The sequence below is a fragment of the Varanus komodoensis genome, unplaced genomic scaffold, assembly GCF_004798865.1.
Source record: "Varanus komodoensis strain SLA01 unplaced genomic scaffold, ASM479886v1 scaffold1, whole genome shotgun sequence".
Lineage (NCBI taxonomy): Eukaryota > Metazoa > Chordata > Lepidosauria > Squamata > Varanidae > Varanus > Varanus komodoensis.
Genome location: NW_025335268.1, coordinates 127,181,398 through 127,207,237, shown reverse-complemented (window position 1 = coordinate 127,207,237; position 25,840 = coordinate 127,181,398). Strand labels below are relative to the sequence as shown.

The window sequence follows — 25,840 nt, the reverse complement described above, 5'->3', positions numbered from 1 at the left end:
CATTTCAAGATCTGCATGTGTTAAATGCCCATAGCAAAAGGCTCATGGCTTGATTTTGGAAGAATGGAACTCAAAGGAGCTGCTGCTTTGTCTTTAAAGTGTTGCATACCAAATACTGATCTGTAACAGCTGAAATCACTCCAGAACAACTAGTCAAAGCACACTTCTTCTGTACACTTCTCCTCCATGGTCCTTCACAATCAAATAAATATAGTGAAAAGCTCTGAAGACACACAAAGTAAAGGAGCTTGCTAAGGATATTAGTTCTTTTTCCTATCAATGCAAATACACATAGGGTCCATAAGAGCATCTGCCATTCCCAATACACAAGGAAACAACAAAGGCCACAATTATATCCATGTTTATACAGAAAGAAATCCCACATGCTGACTGCAGGACTGTAGAAAGTATCAGATTTTTTTTCTGTGCAATCATGCACAGATTTATGTAAGCTAAGCTCGTTTGGAGTGCTCACTAACAAAATTTCTGTCATTTTGTTGACTCACTTCTTTGGAATGTGTAACTGCCCTTAAAACTGAGTTAGCCCTGTATTTCTCTTCCATTGTGGAAAAGATTTTTACCTAAAAGTTTGGGAAAACCCATTTTTAAAAGCATATTTCTGACTGTTGATTAACTATTCTATATGGAAGAAAATACAACTAAAATTCCTGTGACAGCATCGGGATCTCATATAAACATCCTGCATTTACCATCCAAGGAAAAGCAACACAGCTGAGCAGCAAAATAGTCTTGAGTCATCTTATTTAGCTGAGAGTGCTGGGTACTAAGCACCTTGACCTGCAGGGTGGGAGACAGACTGCCTTGGGCAGAAGAATGTCTTGGGACAGCCCTACTCAGGTGTGATATAAACTGAGTAAACCCAAACCTTTGTAACTCATAGAATTTAACAATTTAACCCTGTACTATTTCATAAATATGTCATAATTAGAATCCCAGGGTAACAGTTCTATAGCATGTATGATGTCATACTTGAAAACCATATTGCTTTTGAAAGCTAATGTTGATTTGATGAGTGGGAAACAATCACTATTCTAATCCCTATTATTACTATTATGCTGGTCAACCCCAGAACATCTGAAACACCGTTTGTACCATGCCAAGTAAATTTCACCGAGGTAAGCAATGTAAATGCTGTTCAGCTGTAACCTAGGGATAGGGGAGTCAGTGCATCCATGACATCTCCAACGACACCCATGAAGGTCTCCATTACCTGCCCCTCTCAAACTTTTATTTTTAATTTTTAAAACTTGAAGCATATTAGGATGCTAGGATCTCCTATGGCATGTTCATGAATAGGAAGATCAGCCATTCCAAAGAAGAAGAGGAAGGAGATGTTTCCTGGTCCCACCAATATTCTTCCATCTGCACGGACCTTTCCCCATTGGCCTTTCTCTATTTCTTCACTCTCTCTAGTCTTGTAATTTCTCTCCATCCAGTCCCTTTCCTCACTATTTTCTCTTTTCCCCATCCACAGCTACCTTCTTTCTCTCCCGCTCGCCTTTTTAAATCTAGTTTTTGCTCAACTCTCCAGCTCTAGCCTCATTTTTTCTCTCTCCCCACCAAATCTCTTTTGACTAGCCAGACCCCCATGATGGCTACTGTGGGACTGGCCACATCCTCTATGAGAGCCCTTTTGTGGTGGTGGTCATATCAGTTTCTCAAATTTCTAAATTCCTAAATATACCCACAGATCCAAAAGACTGATGACTCCTGTTATAACAGGTCCAAGAAGCTGTGATGAAGAAGGTCTACAGTTTTATTTAAAAACCTGATCCTCAGAGCCGGCCCTACCTCAGAGTGGACATGTATAGGTTGCACTCTGAATTTTTCTCTATTTATCCCGACTGGCACCCAAAGCTGAATGGAATGGCTGCTTCAGGTAGCAGAGGCTTAGAGAAGGGAGCCGTGGAATGGCATTGGTTAGAGCTTTATGCGCAACATAACCTGCCCTCTTGTCTGTGGCCCTCAGGTGCAATGGGTGGTGTTGTCACATCACCAGTATTGGGATACAATACCACTGAATTCACTAGCATTTATGCCTGAGTAGAAGTAGATATGACTGCATTGCTGGTCAATAGAATCTATTTAGTATGCCTTTTTTCTCAGAGTGATTTCATACTTCTCAATATTTCAGAAGTCAAGTTCAGACCCACTACCCAAGTGTAATATTTACATAGTGCTAACATAGGTGCTGTGCATTATATAAAGTAATCCTGAACAAAGGATTTTCAAGACAGAAGTGAACAGAAAAGGACAGAGGCTGACAAATTTCGAGTGACAGAGATACTGAGAAGAGACAGGTGGTAACGGAGATGCAGTTTGGTTGGTTCAGAAAAGTGTTGGTCCTCAGGTGACAGCACTGCTGAGGTTACCACTGCAGTGTGGGTTGTACCATCAAGGAAAAGACATTAAGGAGGCAGGAGCAGAGAAAAAGCAGATGAGGTTAGAGGTAGAAGAATCTCTTAAGAGATGCTAAACTAGCACTGGTCCTGGACTGCTCACAAAGCCTTTGGTTTAATCCCCCACTTTCCTTGCCTTACTGCAACTAAGCTTGTAACCAAGCCTAAACACGTGTAAATGAAACAGCAGCATATTGGTTCATATCCAGTGTTAGTCCTACTTATACTAGACCGAATAAAATGAATGGGACTTAAGTTAGACTGATACCGGATACAAGCCATTGCTTTTCTGCTGTCCCCAACTAAAGCAAAATTGTCATGATCTGGTTTGTCTCCCTTCAACAGCTACAAGTGGCACATCAGCGTTTCTTTATTTAGTGATCTTTTTTGCTAGTAAACAAAACCTCTGAGCATACACCAGCAAAATGTTTGAACCCCATCTACTGTTCAATATTCAAAGCTTCCCTTGTGAACCTTTCTGTGTGCCAACCCAGAAGGATGGGCACTGCTGAATCATGTTTGTTGATATTTCTCCTTCTACGCCCCCAATTGAGCTTTGGCACCTAACCACCCCGTCAATGTCCTTGGGCTCCCTATTGGAGAGACTGGCCTTTTCAGTATCCTGCCTTGTCGTTTCACCTTGACACTTTGCCCAGGCTCAGGTTGCTCTGAGACTGTCTCCATTTCCACATCCTGCCCTGGGGGTAGTAACTCTCCAACTTTCCCAGGGGAGAGTTGCTGTGGATGCCCAAGTGTCCTTGTGCTAGTCTCTCCCTTTGGCAACCCCCGTCTGCTGCCAAGACCTCGAGACTCATTTTGCAGTTGGACCATTCGACCGACAATCTTCCCTTCTGCCTCAGAATCTGAATCCCCATGAGAACAGGCACCAAGTGCTTCATGAGAGCATGCCCAAACTTTGACCAGACGCACTCGCATGAAAAAAATGGTCTAAAATGACAAGTTTGCAATGTAATCTTATATATATCTATTCAGATATGTCTCATTGAGTTCAGTGGGGCATTTGTCAAGTATAAATGAGCTTAACCCAACCTTAGAGAATTCCTGGTATGCCATCCCTAGATTTCCCAATAGGTACATATAAATTAATGTCTGTTTTCTATGTAAGTATGTATGCCTCTCAATACACTAAAATTCTTCTTGCAGATGTTGGAATAACTTGTCTTTAATAACTTGTCTTTAAGCATATTTCCCTTAAGTAAAAAGATTTACATATCAGCCCTACATTTTTCTTACCCTGTGCATTTTAACTGGATGGTAAGCATAAAGAAAATGCGTGTAGTTGCCTGCCATTACTGTTTCTTCCCACACAACTGTATTAAAAGCTGTGTGGGAAGCTTTTAATACAGCTGTATTAAAAACACCATAGTTTGGCTATGGAAAAGGGACTAGGATCTTCTCCACAACATCTCTCTCTCTCACTGCTTACAAGGCCTAATGATAAGTCTGATCTCCAAGCTACACACACACACACACAATATTTCAATACTTCAGTGGTCTCACAGCATGATATGTCCCATGGAGAATAAACTAGTTACAGATTCAGTGCTAATAAAACCAACATTCTTTATTTTTTAACAGTAAGAAAAATAATACTGTTTAACCAGCCCACTTCCAACAGTAGAAATGTTTTGTTTTGTTTAAATAAGAAGTGCCCATGAAATAAAACTGGAAACACAATCACACCCAACAACCGAAAAGCTCACATTCACCAGGAAATTGTCCGCAAAATAAGAAAAGCCACAGTGGATCAGGCAGGTGTCCACAAGTCAGCATCCTGTTTACACAGTGGCCCAAGCCTCAAGGAAACCCACAAATAAGATGTTAGAGAGAAAAACATTCTGCAGTTGCTCAAAGCTTTCTCCTTCCATTTGCTTAACCACCTGTACATCTGGGCCTAAACCCTTTATGAAAAAAGGGCCAGGACGGCGCCTTCTCAAGGACTGAGTGTCTCCCACCTCTCCAAGTCATTTTAAAATAGCGGGCTATGTAAAACGTACCCCTTCTCTCGGTTTGTTGCCAGTCAGCGTATGCAGCCTGAGCTGTAACGGACCAGTGCTCTGCCTTAGCAACATGAACAGGGGGGAGGAAAAAGAAAGAGCACTGAACAAGATACAAGACATGGATCCCTTTCCCTGCGTGTGCGCCCGTGTACGGACACGTACGAAGAGTGTGTGATTGAACGAGTGCTCGCTCGCTCGCTCGCTCGCCAGCGCTGCAAAATAACGACACAAATCCCTCTCTTCCCAACTTTCCCCACCCGATCGGAGCAGCTACTTCTAGGAGCCCCGGGTCGGAGCAGCCACTTTTAGGAGCGCACCTCCCATTGGATCCGAGCCGTCACCAAGAGTTCAGCCCGGCCCCGTTTCCATGGCAACTAATGGGCATGACACACATGAAGAGCGTCCTCAACATGCTGTCGGGGCAGCGGCCGCTGGCGTGGGAGCTCACAGGTGAGGCGGGCGGGGACTGGCCCGGAGGAGCGTGCGGCGAGCGGCTCACCTGGCCAGACCAGGCCGCGCGCACTCTCCTTCCCCCAAAGAGCGCTGGGGCTGCCTTGCAGCACAGTGGGCAGCTGTTCGCCTTGGACCAAGAGCATCTCTTTCTCTCTTACCCTGTTTCAGGCTTGTAGAGCGGTTTTGCTCTGGGGCTGCTGTTTGAATTCTTCAGTTTTGCAATTTGCTATTCTAGTGTATTCTCCCTGCACAAAAAAAGGCTATCCCCTAGCCCCATTCTATTGCTTATGCAGTACCGGTTACTTCCAACATGACCATCGCCTTGCATGTTCATTTAATTTTATTGTTTATGTAGAAGTTGGTGTCCTGCATTGCGTGGATTCTTTCAGAATGATTTGTTCCCAGTTCACTCCCATCTCATCTGGGCTGGCTTTTGAAGCACGTGACCTGAATTCATGCAGCAGCTGTTTCAAAGAAAGAAAGGCACTCTTTTCTTGTCCATATCCCTGTTTCACCCTGCTGAAGGGAGCTATGCATGCCACACATCAACACACTGGTTTTGCCAGTCTCTGCCAACTATATGAACAAGAAGGGGAGCAGCATCCATGCTGTGTGTCTGATGCTGGGCAGGAACTTTCAGATCCCAGCAGCACGCCACCTGAAAAGGCCTTCAGTGGTTCCCTGCCAGTGGCAGCAAATGATCAAGGGCCAACATCAGTTTATGTTGCATAGAAGAATGTAAGACTCATGCAATACAGAGAGGATTCATTTCACCATCTGTTTTTTGTATCTGTAGTTTTGCAGCAAGTACTGTGAGACAGGATGAGGAACTGACACTCTATCATTGGGCTTTGCAGAGGCACAGAAACGAACTTCATTTGGAACATGCCAAGACAAGAGAATTTTCCCCTTTTCTTATGCACCAGACCGGTTAGGGAATGAGCATGTACCAGTTAGAGGTGAACCTCATCGTGGACCTGGAGCTTATAACCATGGAGAAGTAAGCTATGCATCATTTGACCTGGCTGTATTCAATCTTTACTTTTAAGTAAGGAAGGGAACTTGAGCACTTTTACTATCAGTTAAGCTGTTTCCCATAGAAGTCCACCTATCCCCAGTTGCATCACATCTATTCTAATTAAATACAACCATCTCTCCCCTGTAAAATCTGGCATCAGTAGAAGGCATGCCTAGGCACTCACTGAAGAGCCACTGTCGGCAGCCCTGGGGAGTCGCCCTTCCTCTTCGCCATGCAACCTGTACCTTCGCCCGTCTCTTGCTTTGGGGTGGGGAGAAGAGGGAGCGGGAGCTGCCACAGGCTGCTTGCTCACTGGCTTTCTGCCTGCAGAGCAACTAAGTGAAGAGCAAGAGGTGGAGTCCTAGCAGATAGTCACAAGGGTTCTAAGAAGTTCAGCCTACTGAGGAGAAAGAGGGCAAAAATAATCCCTTGAGGGCAAGGGATTATTGAGGGTGCCTGCCCCAGGTGTTCTCAAAAGCCGGTGAGCCAAATCTGCTAGACGGTGTTGGCATGTGAATAATAAATATTAAATAATAGATATAAAATATAATAAGTAATATATAATATCTGTTCTTTGGGTTATCTGGGACTGTCATCCACAAGTGAATTAGGAGAGATTTAAATATGCTCGTATTTATTCCATATTATCTTAATGAAGCTAAATATAAGGATCGAAACCTAACTGGTCAATACCAGACAAAAGCTAAATAAACACATGATAAAGAGAGTCAAAATGCTATCTTGTATGTTCTTATACTACCAGCTTCAGAGCCACATGTTCATATTGGAATTCAAATAATAGGAATAAACAGTGATATTTTTTAGATAATTTGAAGTATTTATTTATATGTGTATGCCTGAATTTGTTATCAGTTTCATTGGTAGGGGAGAATATTCTGCCACAACATCTTCCAGATTCTCCCCTTCAGTTTTACTATTAACTTTTGTGTAAATGAGAGAAACATTTTCTTTTTTAATGTCTTTATTTTCTTCAGGAGTACACACATTATATTAGTGGTGATGAGATAAACAGTATATCCCATTGCTAAAAGGATGCTGAATGAGGGTGTTCTGTTCCTGATACTAGTTGCAATCTGGACTCACAGTGAGGGTAAAAATAGACATTGGTGTGCTTCTGGAACTCTTTTCCCAGGCTGCTTTCTTTTTAGAAGCAAGATGCAAGAGTAGAAGGGACTGCTTAACCTATTCCATGCCCACCATCTTTCCTCTGAAAATCCACTCCCCCAAGATGCTTTACTCCCCAAGAGATTAAGAAAATGCCTCCCCATACTGTGGAAAATTTGTGATTTTTCTATATTTATCAATAAAAGCAGACACAGGAGTGAAGATTTTGAAAGAAAAAGTAACTGACAAATACGGAGTTAAGCAGCCTTCTCCCCCCTGCTGGTCCTCTATTGAGTTTCTAGTGCAGCCAATTTGCACTAGAAAAAGAGACATTTTAAGAGAAAAAACCTGAATGTATTTTTGCCTTGTAAGAATTTCTTTGTGCATAGCAGAGTGCTATTCGTACGCATCTGTGTAATGAAAGCACTTTTTCCTTGGGTTGGGGTAGGATATACGGACCAGTGGAACATTGGTTTTTCATGTTAAAATAATTTTACTGTTTTACTTTTTTAACTACGTAGAGGACTACACTTCTGTATCTCCTGGCTCACAGACCAGAGAGTACTAAAGGGTACACTATGGGAGCAAGAACAACCCCACGTTTTGGAATACCCAGCAAGGTAAAGGCATATTTCATCATATGCTGTTCTATAAATCCTGATCTTATGAATTGTAAAACTGTACTGTAAGACAGTTATTATATAAAGTGACCAATCTGTACTAATGCAGGTAGAAACATAGAAACAGAGCTAGTCCGAAGAGTCCTACCGGGCCATCTAGTCTGACCCTTGGCTCCAGCTGGCTCTGCTCATGACACACTTACCATGTGCAACTAAGGAAGTATTATAACAACCATGTGATAGCATTTTTAGGAGCAATATAGTTATGTAATTGTATTAAATGCAGTCCCATTGGTAGGGTTAGCTTGAATTTAGTCAATGAGATTAGTACAAGTCCTTAAAACGGTGGCTAGTGGTCATAAATAGCTGCTCTGGGTTACTCCTGCAATAATCACAGTGGGATCTAGTACCTGTTATGAACTAAGCATAAGTTCATACAGAATGAGACGTCTGCCAGCTTTTTGAAAAAATAGCTTTTGTTTGTATAAGTACTGCCCAATTAAAGCCAACTTGATTGATTGATCATGTGGGTTTTTATTGATTGACCCATAAAGCCTGTGTAGATTTGTATATGAAAAAGACCTCTAAAGAGGGAAAGCATGCTTTTTTTGTTCTTAGATGATACACGCAAGTGTCACAGCAGAGATCCTCTTAGAAGATGTATTCCCTGTTCTCTTTCATACAGGGGAGAATGCCTCTTTTAAGATTGTGCTTGCCTTCTACAGTTTTTTGTTATTATTAAAATAGTTTTTGGAATTTAAATCTTCCTATTGATTAACATGAGCAGATTTTGAGTTGATCTTTAAAACATATCTGTCTGATTAACTGACAAAGCATTGGTTTAAACTGATTACAAGTGTTATGCTTTCATAATGCAAATAAACCCTGTTTATTTAACTGGTGAGGTCCTCCATCTGGTCAAAATATTCCTGGAATAAACTCCTCTATGTGTGAAATACTCATTTTTGTCAAAACAGAAATGCATATCATAGATTCTCAATCTATTAAGGATCAAAGACATTACTAAGAGTGAGATGCAAGTCCTGAAGGTCAAGATATTGACCATGGTGCTAGGTACAGAGCCAGAGCTTTAGCTTTTATGAAGCATCTGTGCTAGTACCACTTCTCTCCAAATTGACATCTGCTCTGCGGTGCTGGCAGGGAGATGCTAAAGTTACTGACAGTTACAAACTGCACCATCCTACAGACCTTCAGTTCAACCAGTCACAAAAAAAGAACACAATCCTACACAACCTCAATTTAATTGTTCCCTAACAGGGTGCAAATCTGGACAAACTTCATCAGTACAGGTAGGATCTTCATATTCTTGCAGATTCTGCAGGTACTGCCATAAACTTGCATTGATTTAATCAAATATATTTATTGTATGCATTACATAAATTTGTATTATGTGAATAAAATGTGTATAATAATGCATACTTTCATTTCTCTTTCTTGTTCTGATGACTCTAGGAATTGTTCTTTAATATCTGGGGTATTGCTTTTGGTTCACCTTTCCTTTTTTCTCATAAAAGATGTGCCACAAATAAAATTCTTCAGGGTTTCGATGGGATCATTGTGCCGGCCACTCTCCCTATTGCTCTGTTCCACATTGTTCTAGTAATGCACAACTATGGTAATTACAAAGGATGGGTGGGTTTACATGGGAAGGAGGGGATACCTCTTTTAAGATAAAGTGCAACAACACCTGCATGTATCTTCACTGATTGCTGGAATGGCACAAGGTGGAACATGGGCGAACAGCTGTCCAGGTTGCCTAAAAGGACGAGAATGATAAATAAGAATGGGCAGTGGCAGAGCATGTGTTTTGCATGCGGAGCAAGTTCTGGGACAAAAGGCTTCTGACTCAGATCTTACAGAATCATTGCCAATTAGAGCAGACAATTCCTTGGAACAGTGGTCTGACTCAAATTAATGCAGCTTCATATGTTCAGCATAAAACTGCTTTTCAGCTGTTTTCAGTAAATGAACTAATAAGCTTGCTCATTTTCTTAACTGGCACAGGAAACACACTTACTAAGGAGTAAGCCTCACTGAACACAGTGGAGCATCTAACTATGCATTGGATTATACTGTCATGACAAGGGTTAAAGGACATTTTCTGCATCATTTTTTGGCTTAGCCATAAAATAGTAATATCAACAGAACAATTCTGTTAAAATCAGTTCCACTAAGGGGGGGATAAGGATCCACTCACACACTCAGGTTAAAACTAGAGATTAGTTAGAACATTTATAGATTCTTCAATATATCGTTTGTCTCATAATTTCATTCTGTATACTCAATTTTTAGCATGTGTCTCCTTGCCCGACAACATACCAAACAATACGGATCAAAGACCACAAGTACAAGCCTGGTACTGTGCCATTTTGCAGTAACTCAGAACGATTTTCAGAGCAGCTTCTGGACAAAGACTTTTTCCCTGGGTACTATTTTTCATTTCTAGAACTATAAAAGTGCCTATTAGGATGGGAGCCTGCAAAACACATGGTGTTGCCAAGGATGATGGACAGAGCAATCTAGCAGTGCAAAGCAGGGAGATTCCATGGCAAGGCCACTGCTACAGCTAGGGCAAGAGGTGCAGGGCTTTCTTCCACTTCTCTGGCGTGGACGTTTTAGTTTCACATTATTTAAGGCCAGTATGGGGGTATGTCAGTGGAACAAGGTGGCTCAGAACCTGTGGGCCCTTGGCCTTCACCAACTGCTTACAAAACTTCACTGGAAGAACACTGCCAGGGAGACATCCATACCCACAATGCTTTCTGCAGGGATACTTGGGCTTTCTAGTAATGTGAGTGGTTGCTATCCCACTGGAAGACTTCCCTCTCTAGAAGAGCAATACCAGTGGCCATGCAGCCTTAGGATCCTTCCCCAAAACACTCAGACCTGTCCCAAAAAGCAGGTGCCTCCACAAAAGCAGACTCATTTAAGAGAGCCCTGGCCTTATGTTGGTTCAGCCCTTTCCTTGGCAATAGAGAATCAACAGAATCCAGTATTTTGTTGGATTCTGCATCACAAGCTGAGTGGAATTTTCATTTGAACATAGTGCAAGTTGGCAAAATAAATTCATAGCACCAAGGGCAAAGTTTATTTTGCTAATCCTTTGTTTAAGAGGCATAATTTTTGCATGGCTTTGGTGGTGACTAATAACTAAGTTCATCAATTTTTTTCATCATTTAATTACAAAGATTCACTACCCTCACCATATTTTGTCTTCTTTGGACAGCTTAGCCAACTTGCCTGAGTTGTTTTTGAATGAAAAAGAAGCAGTTAATGTTTCCTTAAAACTAACTCCTAAATTTACCAGTCCAGTCCAACCATGACAGAATAAAAGATAAAACAAAAATACACACCCATCTCAGTGTGGCACAAGCAAATGTCATTGTAAATGGGGCCAGGTTAGTTTATTGCAGATTTGTCTCATATTTAAAGAACTTGCTTTTTTCTCTTTCAATCTTTCTCTGTAGACCTGGAACTTATGACCCAAACAAGATGCCACACAGACATGTCACCTGGCCAGGGAAATTTGGATCCCCAGATTGGTCTTTAGTACCAACACCAGTGAAAAGAACTTTCAGAACTGAGGTATGAAATTTCAATACACTTATCTAAATGGTCACTATGACTACTTTGGCATTAAAAGTTTGATCTCTTGATTACAGCAAGAGGTAGCATTTTCCCTCAAGGGCTGCGGTTCTGGAGGACTATCCAGTGGGGCTGCTCTGTTCCTACCAGTTTTGTCCTGCAAGCAGGATATCCTTTTTGTGCTTCATAAAGAAAGCTACAAAATGAGCACACATGCTTGTCTCCAGGTTAGAACAGATAAATGAAACTCCATTGTATGGGCTCTGCTGCCTGCTCCATTTCAGAAACAAGCATTCCTGCTCATTTCCAGTTCTATCTGAAACACAAAATCCTAGCTGTACAAGCCATGGGTGTTGCCCTTAATTTGATTGATTCCAACATTAGGCTGGATTCTTTGATTATTATTTTTTTAGTATATCCACACAAGAAGCAGCAATGGTAGCAAATGAGTTGCTAGGGATGCAAGTGGTCTGTGCATTCAAAAGCAATTCTGCATCAGCAATATTGCTTCTCTACCCATTTCTGAGCTCAAAGTGCTCTTTTTAACTTTCTAACTCCATGACCAGTTGCACCCAATTAAGATTAGGATTAGCCTTCTGGGATGGGAGGGAGACAAGGTTAAACTCTCCTTGTGCACCACAGTTCTCATACTGACCAGGGTGCCCATATTTATAATTCAACTTTAAAAACTGGATACATAAATTACAATCACATAATTAGTGTTGTATCCACTTTGGCCACAAACTTGCTTCTGCTAGCTGCTTTTAGAAGGCAATAGTCTATGTTTCTTTCCAGGAAATTTCTTTGCCTTGTGGAAATTGATATATTGGACTGCAAACTGCTGGGGCATTTATTTCCTTACTGTGCCATTATAACACTTGCATGTATTTTAGTTGCTTTCAGACAAGGAATTCAGGAAGCATCGGAACCTTGTGGCCTACCTGAGCTTGTACTATGATGACTAATTCTTCTGGTCGGAGCATTTCCCTACCTAAATACTTTGTCTTTTTCTTATAATTAGGGAATTTGTTACTTTGTTGTTACTTTGATTCAATAACCAGACTGCTCTGTAAACAGCTAGTTTATTTTCCCTTTAAATGCCGCATACCTTCCTATTTTTGCTGTCTTGCTCAAAATTCTCAACAAAACTTCTGCAATTGTAAAGCAGAAAGGACATCTACAAATGTCTTGCTGTTGCAATGACTGTTTTAGCCCTTCACATTCCCTTCCACCTGCTCACTGAGTCAATTGGTTAGACTAGAAGAATACTTGAGAAACTCAAATTTCCACTGTCTCATTTTCATTTGTACATCAGTCTTAAAATGTCCTGCCAGCCCTTTGCGGCTTGAGGTCACCATGTGCACAAAAGCTGTGTTAAACAGGATATGTTGATATAAGAACAGTAAATCCTGAACTTTTTGCACACCCCAAGCCTGAGGAATACTCAAAGTATATGCTAAATCTGCTCTGCTCATGTAACACAGACTGAGAGTTGACCAGGTGTGCGATGCCTTGCCCAGCAGTGCCTGCCTTCTCTATCCCTGACTGAAAGTGGAATGACACCGTTTAAGTCTTCCATGAGATAGAGATTTGCAACATTCTTCTCATGAACACAGTTCAGATGCTGAAGCTGCACTTTGAAGCAGAGTATCAGGCTCCTTTTACCTTTACCTTCATACTGTTTCCCAACTGAAAATCACATAGATATGCACAGTTTTGATCTCTGCTGAGGAAAAGAAACAGGCTTTATTCAGGCCTAACCAAAAAATGGCTTCCCACTAGAAGCCCAGGCTTCGGTGCTCCTTCCTCCCTTCCCCTTTTTTCATAACCTGTCAGGAGGTGGTTAAATTTACCACAGTTCCTGGTAATGGCCAAATAATAGTGAGCCAAGATCTGAAACCATTGTTTAATCCTATCTTGTTCCTAAATATGAAATATTCCTTTGAACATCTGACAAGTTAGTGAATTACAATCAGGTCATGGAAATGCTTGCTTCATAATAGAGTAGAAATGGTTTATCACTTAGCAAAGGAAAACTCAAACTCAGCTTCCAGTGCAAACCCTGGCCTTCCATATTCTTCAACCCATTCCATCCCCAATTCACTGTTGTAATTAGTAATTTACTGTTGATAGCTAAGTGTCTGTCTTTGTAGTACTGTACCATTTTTTAAAAGTCTAAAACCGATTCTGTGTCCCAGTGTGTTGGTCTCATTTTCAAGGGAAAACAGGTACCACTTTAACAGCAGGTGTTTTGTGGGAAATTCAATCTGATGTTGATTGCTTGATGCTCCTTCAGTGCCACTTACAATGACATCATAGGATGCATTGCTCTAGCCAGAGACTTGCATGTGTCTTTGATTTTTATGAGCTTTGTTTCAAAGGACAAATGAAAACAAATGGCTGAAGGAGATGCAGGCACTCCCTGCTCAAGTCATTCACATTTATTTCCAAGTTAAAAAAAGAAGATGCATGAAAGAAATATTTTTATTGCCACAGTATTGTGCTATAACTTGCAATGATGTATGGTAAATTAATGTTTCTTGTATGGATTCCATTATGGTGCGCATAAAGTTGAATCCAATAGTGTCATTCTATTGACAGAACAAAGAGCGTTGTTGCCTCCCACATGCCCTCCGGTGGTTTTGGGAACCATCCAGAGCAGATTGCAGGAAGGAGAGTATGAGTAGCTGCAGTTGGGAGGAGGGAAAACAAACACCTGTAGTAAAAAAAAGGAGGTCCACTTGCATGGTGTTAGATGTTGGCCACAGAGTTTATCTGTTCCCTTGCTGTGCGCAGGTAGCCTGCAGGGCCATAGATACAGGTATATTTTGAATACAGATCTTATCTAAAGTTCATGTGGAAGCACAGGGAGCCATTTGACCTGGCTGCGCTTTCTTTCACAACTCACTGCTTGCTTGGTATGATTCTTACAGCAGAACAAGTTCAGAATCAGAAACTTGTCAAATATTTGCTGGACCTTCTGTAACATTCAACAGAAAAACAATGTTAACATACAACCCAAAAGCAATGAAGCAGCCATGTGTTGCAATACTTTTCCAAACTATAGAGCTAATCTAGATATGGCTTTAAGCACACTATTGGACCTTGTGTGCTTCACTATTGCTTACTAAACAGGAGCCAGGGGAATTGGGCTGTGATCTCATTACAAGGTGGGTGGGGAAAGGATTTAACCCTGTGCTTTTATCAGAGAGCCAGTTTAGATCCCCTTGGAACTTCTAGTTGCCTCAGAGTGAAACAGCTGTAAGCACCAATGTTAGGGTGGGCTAGATCAATCTTCCCTGACCTGGGCCCTCCAGATATGCTGCACTATAACCCACATCATCCCTCTTGGTTGAGCAAGACCGAAAAGATCTCTACTGCCTTCTTTTTCAAAGCTGCTTCTTTCTCTTCTGTACTGTCTTCATCGTTCACTTTAGGGTGTTCTATAGACTTAAGAGATGGATAGTAGAGCAGCAAACAGATCAAAGATTATGGTGATTAGTTGAAGACATTTGAAATAGAAGCCCATTTTTTGTTGTTTGTTTAAAAAACAGTCCCATTCACTCACTGAGGGAGGGAGGTTAGGAAACCTGTTAGAATAAACCTTTGTTGGATCCCTGACAACCTTATTGTTGTCTAACTTGTTTCAGGATTCAATCCTATGACGTCCAGACATCAGCTATCATAGGATTCATTGGAGTCCCAGCATCAAGGTCCTTTGACCACAGTTCCCTGACCCATCACCCCCATGGCTGGAGTAGAAACAATCATACCAGCTGCCCCTCCTCCCAGGTTGCAACTGGGCTTCGGGCACATGCCTGGGGTGGAGAGGGGAGGAGGCTGAGCCCAGGGTCTTGCAGCCACCTTCACTCCCTCCCCCTGGGGCTTTATCTAAATGGCCCAAACCAAGCGTCTTGATAAAAGCAGCACTTCCACTGCCATGCATAGGATCCATGGAAGTTCAGGGGCAATGGGGCATTGGACTGTGCCCTTAATTCACATGGTGAGGCACTGTGGAAACCATAACTGAAAGACAGGCTATAGAGATGGGTAAATCATGCAAATGCTTTTGGAGTATATGGTTTATCATATCAGTTCTCTTCAGACTAAGCCCGATATCTGCGCCTGAGAGGAGAGTTTAGAAAATAGCCTTGAACTCTCATACAATTAGTGATTCAGCAAACTTCAGTATCACTGGACATTGGATTGATGATTTAGTGATACACACGGCCTTTCTGCTGTCTTAATCATCTTCGTTATTATCTCCATTTTCTAAGATATCCTTTAATTTATTAACAAGGACATAGGCTCCTTCACCACAGAACATGCCAGAGAAATCATCCATGCCGAGAGTCCAAATCATGGCTCCTCCATACTTTTCTCTTTTCAAGAACTCTGCCTGCAAAGGAAAAGGTAATGAACAACCACTCGGTAAATAGTCCACAGGACAACACTCACAGAGTACCAGTCCCATAACAGTTCTTACAATTATACTTATATATTTTAACTATACAATGCTCCCAGATACCGTGGCTTCAAGCCAATGCATCTAAGATTCAGATATAAACAGACAAAAGTAAGGTTCAAAGGCATTAAGCCTAGCTGAATAAGGTGTTTTCTGATTAGCTGCAATACTACTCTCTAACAACATAAATAAGATCCTCTTCCCTGAGAGAAGAGCAGATTGGCCAGCCAAAGGGCATGTAGGACTTATTTCACAGTGTACTTCTTGCTGCTAAATAATTTAGGGCTTTTCTACATGGTGCTGTTAATCCATTATATCTTTTATTCATCACAGAATTAACCTAAAACAGCTTTTGCTTTCCTGTTTCTCTGCTACATAATATCTTGGTGATGCTGTACCTTAACAGAGTTGCAAAAAATACGCAAGAGGGAAATGGGCTTTCTTTAACCATCAGTAAAAATACATTTTCCCTGCTCTAAAGAAAACTAATCAAAAGTATTGTGTACAAACCAAAGCAAACTGGAGGGTCAACCATAACCAACCATGAGTAGAAAATTATGAAAGAGATTAATAATTTCTCCCCAGTGAAGAATCAGACCTTCATTTCATTTTCCTCCCAAGAGGAAATAAGCAATTCTTTCTCAGCCTTTTACACTGAATGATAATCACTTCCTCTAGTACCATGCTCAGCTGGCAAGAACAACAATCCAAATGTAGTGACTGAAAAACAAGAAGGAGGTACCAGCATGCTCAGAGGAACCCCAAGCTTTGCAAAAGTACAGACATACGAAGGGAAAAGTTAATGTGTAGAAGAAAAACATAACCCAAACCATCTAATTACAATACATGAGTATCTGTAGGAGGATGATAATGGTGGAAAATGGAAGGTGAGAAGGAACTTCCTGGAAAAGACATGGCTAGCTAGATGCAATCCTGAACAGAAGCACTCCACACTGCAAGGTTTTCACATTATGTTTGTGAAGAAAGCAGTTGATAACAGTAATCCAAGCCTCAGCTGTCACAAATCAGCCATTTCAGTCAATGTTGTTTGGATGAATCAATTTACACCTCCTAAGTGTAAATTAGTAGGTTTGATTAGCAGCTAGAACTTTCTCAAGTACTTAAAGATCCTCCCGCTGGCTGAGTATACTTATTACATGAAAATGGCAAGAACGCACTTTGAGCTGAAAACTCTTTTCATCATCATATCCAACCCAGTCTTCATCCTTGAAAGCATAAGGAACCTCCTGCTCTTCAATCCATTCCTTGGTAGCTCCTTGTAAAAATCCACACACCTGCCCAAATGATAGAAATCTCATAAACAGAGGACAGAAATTCAAGGAGACAGAGAGAAAACAGCACAAAACAAAATATCTGTAATCCTAGAAGTGTTTAATTCCAGGCTTCAATGATTATTTAAATCACTATTAAAGAGTATTGTGCTTTGTGGATTATAGTCTTAACTAAAGCCCTGTTTCTCTTTAATGTTCACTCAGAAGCTACTTCCATGGCTTTATGGCACTGCTCCCAAATGAGCATGCTTACGAGTCTAGCAGTTGTGTTTGTATCTTTGCTTATAGCCTATCCTTCCTCCAAGGTACAGGGTACCTTGATACAGGGTTCACCCAGTTTATTTCCACAATAACTTTGTAAGATAAACTAAGTTGAGCAAGGACTATCTCCCCAAGCAAGCCAGCCACTGATGCTTTCTGGGTGTAGGAATTTGCACCCATGTCTCTCCTAATGTAACAGCATTCAGTTCTTTGCACTAGCTCTTCATCTCTAATAGTTCACATTTGTAATAAAATAGCAGATAGAAAATTACCTCATAATATGCCAAAACACCAGAAGTTTTGGTGTAATTTCCAGGAGTACCTCCACCAGATGCTGGAGCTCCAACTCCAGTATTAGAACTAGTAAGTCTAAATGTTCGTCCATATGTTGGAAATCCCATCAAAAGTTTCTCAGCTGGAGCTCCATTGTCCTTCCAATATTTCATGGCATATTCCTGCAGGACGTTATGCAGTCTTTGCTCGTTCAGTCTGTGCATTTTCAAAGACAAAGCAACCTGGGCAAACTACTGGACAAGGGGGAAGGAATATGGGCAGGCAGAAAGATTCTCTGGAGCATCCTTTCACTAGCAAGAGCAATGTAATGCAAGCTCTCCATGACTTTCACATATCATTCACCTCATGGGTGATAAAGTAGCTTCAGGTTAGGGACTTTTGCTTGTCTGTTTTTATAAGCCTTCTTTAATTTGGCCAGTGCAGATAGATGGGCATTTCATCTGGCTTGTTGTTTGACAAGAACTTACCAAAATGCTCAAATATCATCATGGAAAGAACTTGAGATGTAAACATGTATAAGTGGAAGAAAGTGAAACTGACATAATGATCCATCCCTGCTTGGGGTGGGTGGATTTTTGAACTGAAAATGGACATCATCATCATCTTAAACTTTCCACTTCTACTTAGTCATAACCTACCCTGTTACCTTTGAGTTTAAAAGAAAACTATGAAGGCAAGTTTCATTTATGTTCACAATGAAACCTATATTTTGAGCTTCATTAGTTACTCTACATATGCCTGGGTTTTGTCCAGCTCTCCCTGCATCCACTGGGAAGTTTCCACTGAGATTTACTTATGAGGTTCAAATTTGATTATATGTTGATTGTTCTTACACAGTTGTAGAAAGGAACTGGATCATAGGTTTCTAAACCCTTATGCAGGGGGCTGTTGTGTCCTGTTACGGGTGCCCAACTTCCATGGAAGTCATAGGTCATCACATTGATTAAATCAAGACTCCTGAAAGCAAAATAAAAATGCATGGAAAAGTAAGGAATTATTTCTTCCAATGGGAATCTATGAATTAACAGCCTCAGTGTTACTGGAATAAGAACAATTATTTTGGTTAAGAAATACATTCATTGTTTTAGCTTGTTAGTTATTTTCGGATATATAAGCAAGATTCCATTTTGGTGGTATTAGTGTTCCTTAAATAATTTCAGAGGAAAGAAATATTTTCCAAAACCTGGGAGTTTGGCCTAAGTGGAATTATTCACCCAAGACCCACAATGCAATACAGCTGAATAGAGACGGTGGTAAATGAATGGAATCTTATAAATCATAGTTCGTGAGGGGTTCTCAAACCAAAATAGCAAACCTCACAGGGATTGGCTTTGAAATAAATGCAGGACCTCCAGGAAAGTTGCTATAGGCTACCACTTGCACCCAGGCTCAGCAAGAGGACATGCACACTTGGGCACTGCCAGAGCCTCAGCAAAGCCCAACACTGTGCTGATATCCAGCCTCAGCTCACTGCTGCTATAATTTCCCCCAGTGCCCCATCATGGTTCCACTGTGTGGCAGGTAGGAAAATTAAATGGGGTCTGACCCAGATGGCTGAAGCTGGTCTCAGTGTTGCTGCCCAACACTTCTGTAAGCACCAGCGCACCACTACCGTCACATCAGGTCCCCAGGGCCCAGAGCTTAAGCATGGGTGCCACTGCCACGGAAAGGGACTAACGAGAACATCCTGCTAATACATTCTCAGAGCTGAAGCTGGCTCAGACATAAAGCCAAGCCATCATTTAGTGCTCTGTGCACAGATGGCTTCCAGCCTCGGGCATCCATGTTTTCCACTTGCCTTCCCTGGTGCAACCATGAGATTGGAAGCACCCACTTTCATTCTAAACCAACCACAACTTTTTATTATATCTAAACTCAAGGAACCATGGCTTGTTTAGCCTATGGTTCCTGATTGGTTCTAATCTATAACCTGCTGTATGTCTGGAAGTTCAAACTTCAGCATCAGCTAGGTGTATCAGTATCAACTATGGTTTGTTGGCATGTCTGAACTGAGCAGCTATGGTTGCTTCAGTAAAATAAAAACTGAAATTGAACTGTCCCATATGTGGGGGTCTGAGTTCTTTGTGGAAAGAAGGCATTGGGTGGAGCAGGGAACAATCATTCCAGTATAATTGCTTTCTCTTGGGCTCATTAGCAATTTGTAATCAAAGCATTCAGAGGTACTGTTCCATAGAGAATTTGCACATCCAGCGAAATCAGAAAATACATTTCAGAAACCACATGGCTTACTTCCCCAGTTCAGCAATCTCATATCCAGCATCCACTATATATTTGTTGGAAGAGACTGCTGCTGAAAGCAACAGCCGTGGCCGTCCTGTTTCTTCCCCTTCTTCCACAAAAGCAGCTAACAGTTCCTTCAGAAAGAAACAGCAGTAGCAGTTGGTGTTGTTCATGTGCAATCAAACAGAATACATTTCAGAGGAAAGGTGGACTTCAGGTTGGAAATTTCCCTCCAAATTGACCATAAGTATAAACCTTTCTCTCTCCCTCTCTCCAAGAAAGTCAAGTTCTATAGAGCTGACTCCTAAGTAAGGATGGCAACATTTCAGAGCAATGCTATAGAAGGAGTGGCATGAGAACCATGGCCAGTTTACCACCATTTCCTCTGTGCTGTTGGCTCAGCACAGCCAGGCTTTAACTTTTGCACATTCCCTTCATTAATTTTCCTTTTCTTCATTACTGCCCCAACCACACCAATACATTGAAGCTTTCTGCAGGTGTACCAGAGTCTCCTTTGTGGCATGAGCACCATCCAACTGCAAAGCCATGCTTGCACGCACGCCAAATACAATTAAATCTGGGAGAAACCCCCACTTAATTCAGTGGGACTTGCTTCTAAGAAGACACTAATGAGATCGCACCATTGCTCACTTAAGACCCCAATTCTTGTAAACAATGAGGTGCTGGGACTCAGACCTACCCTTGCTGTGGAAGCCTACCTCAGCATCCTAACAATATAGAGGAAAAAATGATTGCCAAACTGCTCTGTACGTGCTTAAGAGGATGGTCTTTTCTACTCATATATTCCAGGGCTGAATTCTGAATTTAGAAATAAAGCTAAGTCCAGGACAATATGAATTGTGCACAATTATCAGCAAAATATTCAGTTGTCAATTATCAATATTATTCTATTATAATCATTTATTTTTGTTGGTTTAAAAATAGTTTTCCTGATTTTCTGCTGAAATAAAAATCCATAAAATCTCTTAAGGATTCCAAGACTCTCTGATGATGCTTTGATGAAAATCAATATACTTTCCATTTCTCACCTGGATCAAGATGGTAAACTGATGTTTCTCCTCTGGAGCTCTCCCTCTGAAACCTGGATATTCCCAGTCAAGTTCTAGACCATCAAACTTATGAAGACGAAGAAAATGTTTCGTAGTTCTTATGAACTTCCGGCGATTCTCTGGAGACGATACCATGATAGTAAACCTGGAAGAAATACATTCTTCATTGACAAATCACCTCTGACATTGGGAAGGAAAGTAGCACTGAATAATAGCCCAAATCAGAAACAAAGATCAAAAACATGTCCTAAAAATCATAGCATTTTGAAGGATAGCAATTCCTAGAATCAAAAACACCTTCTTTCTCAAGCATCACCTTCCCCAAAATTTCTTAAGCTGGGCATCCCAAATCCGTAACAGAGCGTTTCTAAGTGGGGCTCAAAGAGAGGATGAAGAATGTTGCTTCTTCCCTTCCCCTGTCCATTGAAAGGAATGGGAGCAGGGCTAATCCAAGATGTTTGCTGCATGAGGCAAAAGACTGTGGTGCCCCCCCCCCACACACACACACACATTCCGCCTAAGAAGTGTCTTGCCTGGCAGTTGTGTCTTATTTCAGTGCTGCAGGTGGGATGGCATCCACCACACCTGAGAACAGCAGGCTAGTCTACAGGGTGCAGGGCTGTCTGTCTGAACACACAGCTCCGTCCTCCAGCAGAGGCAATGACCAGAGGGTGGCCCCTTCTGTCCCCTCCACACCGCTATGCCTCTGCCACCCGAGGCAATGTGCTCACTCTGCCTAATGGCAGAGCAGGCCCTGAATAAGAGGGAAGATAGCTATACCAGGCCCAGGTTGGCACAGCTGAGGGTCTCAATCCAAGAACTTCTCTTGGAATGAGGGCTTCTCGGGGGAGCCAGCAGATGAGAAGCTGGCTTTGTCCCATTTCCAGAATGCCAAGTGTCAGGAACTGCCACCACCTACGGGCAGAAGAACTAGCAGGACCAGTGGAGCTTTCCATGGGGTGCTGTGCCCTAGCCTCACTGAATGAGCACCTCTTCCCCAGCAGAGGGGGATGTCTGCCCTATCATGACCTCTTTCAGACAGTTCTTTGAGGGCTTTGCATTGACCTGTAATTACTTAGAAGTTATAATCCATACACGCTCTATTTCTATTAACAGAATAAGGAGAAAGGTCTCACTTTGTGTTTTCAAAGATTCCTCCTCCAACAGCTAGCAATGTGAGCAAGGCATTGTTTCTAGAAAGCAAGAAAAGCATTCTGTGAACATTAAGAACAAATTAAATCCTCTCTGCAAAATAAAATAAAGTAAAATCTGAAAGCTGTTTTGTATGTTGTAGTTTGTCACTGTACTTTTGTTCTAGAACAACTGTGAGTAATACTTTCCCAGATGCTTGGCTCCAGTACCAAGGATAGGTTGCTGCCAAATGGGAAAAAAGAGTTTCCATGAGCAACATTATCTAAAGTGGCCCAGAAACTCTGTGCTTGAGTTTTCCAGCAATCCTTCCTCATATATATTTCTGAAAGAGCTTTATTTCCGGAGGACATCTGAATGTTCACGAACTTTTCTAAATGAGGTTAACTCACTTTTTCTTCTTTCAGCTTCATTACAGAATGAAGGTTACAGCTGTACAGGAAAAGTTATTTTCCTTTTCTGACTTTTTGTACTGTCCACTACATAGCCTCTAGGCGACGAAATGGCAAAATGGAATAATGCAACTCCACTGTCAGAGACTAGTGCTTTGTTTCACTTTTGCAAAGGATATTGCGTTCTCACTGCTCCAAACCTGGCCAGCCCAAGACATTGCTTTTAAAAAACAGAAGATAGAGTGGATTGTGACAACAATGTTTAATGCATCTGTATACAGCTGTGAGCAAGAAATGGCAAGCACAGAATAAAAACCTCAACTATAAAAGCTTCATGTCTCAAGGCATGTTTAAGTAGCATTTTCAAAGGTTAAAGCCATCACTCACTGCAAAGATGCACGTACTCTGGCTCACCATTTCATATATTCAGCAGAATAAGACAGCCATGTAGTCCTTCATAATGGACGTTGGCATTCCTCTTAAGGCTGGAAAAGGAATATGAGGAGAAGCCCTTGGCTTCCAGCCTGAGAACTCCTTGTGTGAAATAACAGGCTCTGTAAAACTGTGCCTGCACAAGGCTTATGTGGGAATTGGAAATGTCTATGTAGTTCATTGACCCCTGGATAGCGTATGTATCCAGACAATCTACTCAGGCCCTTCACTCACTGATTTGCGCTTCATAACATTCTCTAACAACACACAATGGATTCTTTAGCAGAAGTCTTCTTACCCAGAAGCACCCAAATGTTCAGTCTAACATAACCTAAGAAATCTACTGCAGAATTCCTTTGCATTGTCATAGATGATGCTAGGGCAAAATTCTTTCAGTATGCTCTGCATAGCACTTCAAAGGTTTACAAAAACTGTTTGGCCAGAGACTATAGTGAGACAGAACAATGAATGTGCATATTGACTTAATCATGCCACTTTCAACTTTCTGAAAAATTGTAGTCCACCACAGCTTGATCGACTGGTAAGGATCAGCAGAGGGTAATAACAGCCATTGCTCTTAATCAGCCAGAGAAGCCCCAATCAATCCTTCTCCATCAAATAGCAGTTTCCTCCAAACAAATATTGCTTTCACGATGCAGCAAAAAACACAGATTTGCTACCAAAAAATACTTTAGGACAAGGCTTTTATTATGCAATTACCCAACCTCATTCACGGCATTTTTGAGGATCCAGAATTCAATGTCTTCTATTTGTAACCCTCCTTTGTAGAGGTTTATAACACAAGGCTGTTAACTTGGTTATCTGCTGTATCCACTAATGGTTTGGCCACAGAACTGGGATCTGAGCATAAAAATGGAATAGTTGCACCATGTATTTTGACTGGTAGCAACAGGAGCCCTTCCTCTGGAAACATCCAAAATGTTAAATCTACAGGAGTCGCAGCCAAACCCAACTCTCTGACAAGTATCTCTCGAGAACCTTGCACATTCATACTGCATCGATATTTTAGATGAACATTTGAAAAGGCTTATCTGCATACCTAGCACACACTGTGTAGGAAGAACACAAAAAGACACTTCCTCTTTTGCTTCCAGGTTTGATGTTATCATCGTTCAGGAAGGCAATTGTCATCATTATAAGAATTCTCTTACTTTGGAAATTACTTGCCTGTCCTTTAAATCATTGAGTTGCCTATAGAGTATTTCATCATTCGGTTCTTTAGTGGTAAGTTGGTTGTCTTTCAAGTCAGCAAAAGCATATATCAGGTGGGTACATAGGGAGGGGTCGACATTTGCTGGTGTGAATGTGGCTGGCTGTGGCCTGTATTGCTCCCAGTTAGTGAAATAACATGCAAGCTTGTAGGCGGAATCTGGGGGAAAAAGCAGAAGGTGATGCAGGTAATAGCTCCACTACATGTCATATGTAATATACTGATTACCATGGTTTTATTTGAAATCCTGATGAAATATCACTGCTATACAAAATGAAAAGAACAGAGGCAGCAGGTTGTCACCTTTGAGGAAATGCTCTGAATAAGATTAAAAATGGGGTCTGAACTTTCCTAAGGCTAATGGGTTGGTGTTGCTCAAGAGTGCAGGACTGGGACTCAGGAGATCCAGGGTTCTCGTTCCCACTCAGCCATGGAATTCACTGGGTGACTCTGGACCAGTCACAGACTCTCAGCCCAACCTACCTCACAAGGTTGCTGTTGTAAGGATAAGGTTGGTAGAAGGAGAATAATTATGAAAACCACCTTGGGTTTCTTGTAAGGAAAAAGGCAGAATATAAATATAATTAATAAATGAATGAATTGCAACTAAATTGCCAGATTTAAGGAAGTCAGCAATGCTGCAACATAGTCTCCCCCATTCGAGCGCTGGATTGCAACTTCCATCATCCCCAGCCAGCAAGCTCTCCTGCAAGGGAGAAATGTCAGAGAAATCCACAACAGTTTCAGTGGATTTGAATTTCTAAGAACTATCCCACCGATTCTGCAGTGAACCAAGTTTTCCAAGTCATACAGAATCTATGGACTTGTGGGTAAAGGATTTTTATTTTATGTAATTGTATGCAATTTTTGTTATATAAACTAACTAACACTAACCAAACTTTGCATTACCCTCACAGGCTAAAGCATGAAAAATATGGTTGGGGGGATTCTTGTAATTGAAAGTAAGCATGCAATCATGAAGTTGTACAAATTCATTGGTATGAAGTTACATGATTCAGAACTGGGCAAATGAGTATGAACGCATTTGCACAAAATCCAATTCCAACAGTGAGTAAATGTCAGCATGAAAAGTACCTGACAATCTAACTCAGGCGTTCCAAATTGTGACATGGGAGCAGGGGGATTGCACAAACACCAGGAAACCACCAAAATGTCAATGATTAGGGGATGGGGCAGCCATAGCTCTATGCAAGCCCCATAATTTGGCCCCTGAGCCTTTGCTTTGGATCCCTTGTATGGACAGGGACAGCTTCCAGTCATAACTTCCCCATGTTTTTTCACCATTTCCTGTGCCCTTTTACTTGTTGCAGGAAAGGCAATAAGGAAGAAGGAATCACTGCACAGTGCTTTCTGATCAGAAGCCCCAGCATCCTGCCTTCCGGAAACACTCCACATTTTTAAATCTGGTCCCCCACTAGCAAACTGAAGTGAAGAGATTCATACCGACTTGCAGATTCAGCAAAATAGTGGAACCTGCAAAGCAAGAGAAACAAAAAATATTCAAAATAAGGAATGCATATTAAGATGTCATCATAATAATGATCTACTCTTCCCAAAATGTTGATGGATTTTGATAAAATAGAAGCCAGTGTGGCGTAGTGGTTAAGAGCATGGGACTGGGACTCAAGACGATCTGGTTTCTAGTCCCCGCTCAGCCATGGAGCCAACTGGATGACTTTGGGCCAGTCACAGACTCTCAGGCCAACCTACTTCACAAGGTTGTTGTTGT

The 25,840-nt window shown here is 41.5% G+C and overlaps 2 protein-coding genes across 2 annotated transcripts; one reads left to right on the top strand and one right to left on the bottom strand.

The window, feature by feature from the left end:
* Positions 1 to 4,511: 4,511 nt before the first annotated feature.
* PIFO (primary cilia formation) lies at positions 4,512 to 12,228 on the top strand. The gene is made up of 7 exons (XM_044431971.1): positions 4,512 to 4,599; positions 4,712 to 4,891; positions 5,752 to 5,894; positions 7,559 to 7,657; positions 9,971 to 10,104; positions 11,146 to 11,263; positions 12,157 to 12,228. Exons 1-7 carry the CDS (start codon positions 4,512 to 4,514, stop codon positions 12,226 to 12,228), a joined length of 834 nt encoding a protein of 277 aa, XP_044287906.1.
* A 3,278-nt stretch (positions 12,229 to 15,506) lies between these two features.
* Positions 15,507 to 25,591, bottom strand: LOC123024341 (acidic mammalian chitinase-like; the record flags this gene model as incomplete). Its single annotated transcript, XM_044431955.1, has 9 exons — positions 15,507 to 15,662; positions 16,907 to 17,023; positions 17,554 to 17,736; positions 18,409 to 18,532; positions 19,826 to 19,950; positions 20,866 to 21,031; positions 22,023 to 22,079; positions 24,048 to 24,249; positions 25,555 to 25,591. Coding segments are annotated over 9 exons (1,167 nt in total), but the record flags the coding sequence as incomplete, so codon positions are not given.
* Positions 25,592 to 25,840: the final 249 nt, after the last annotated feature.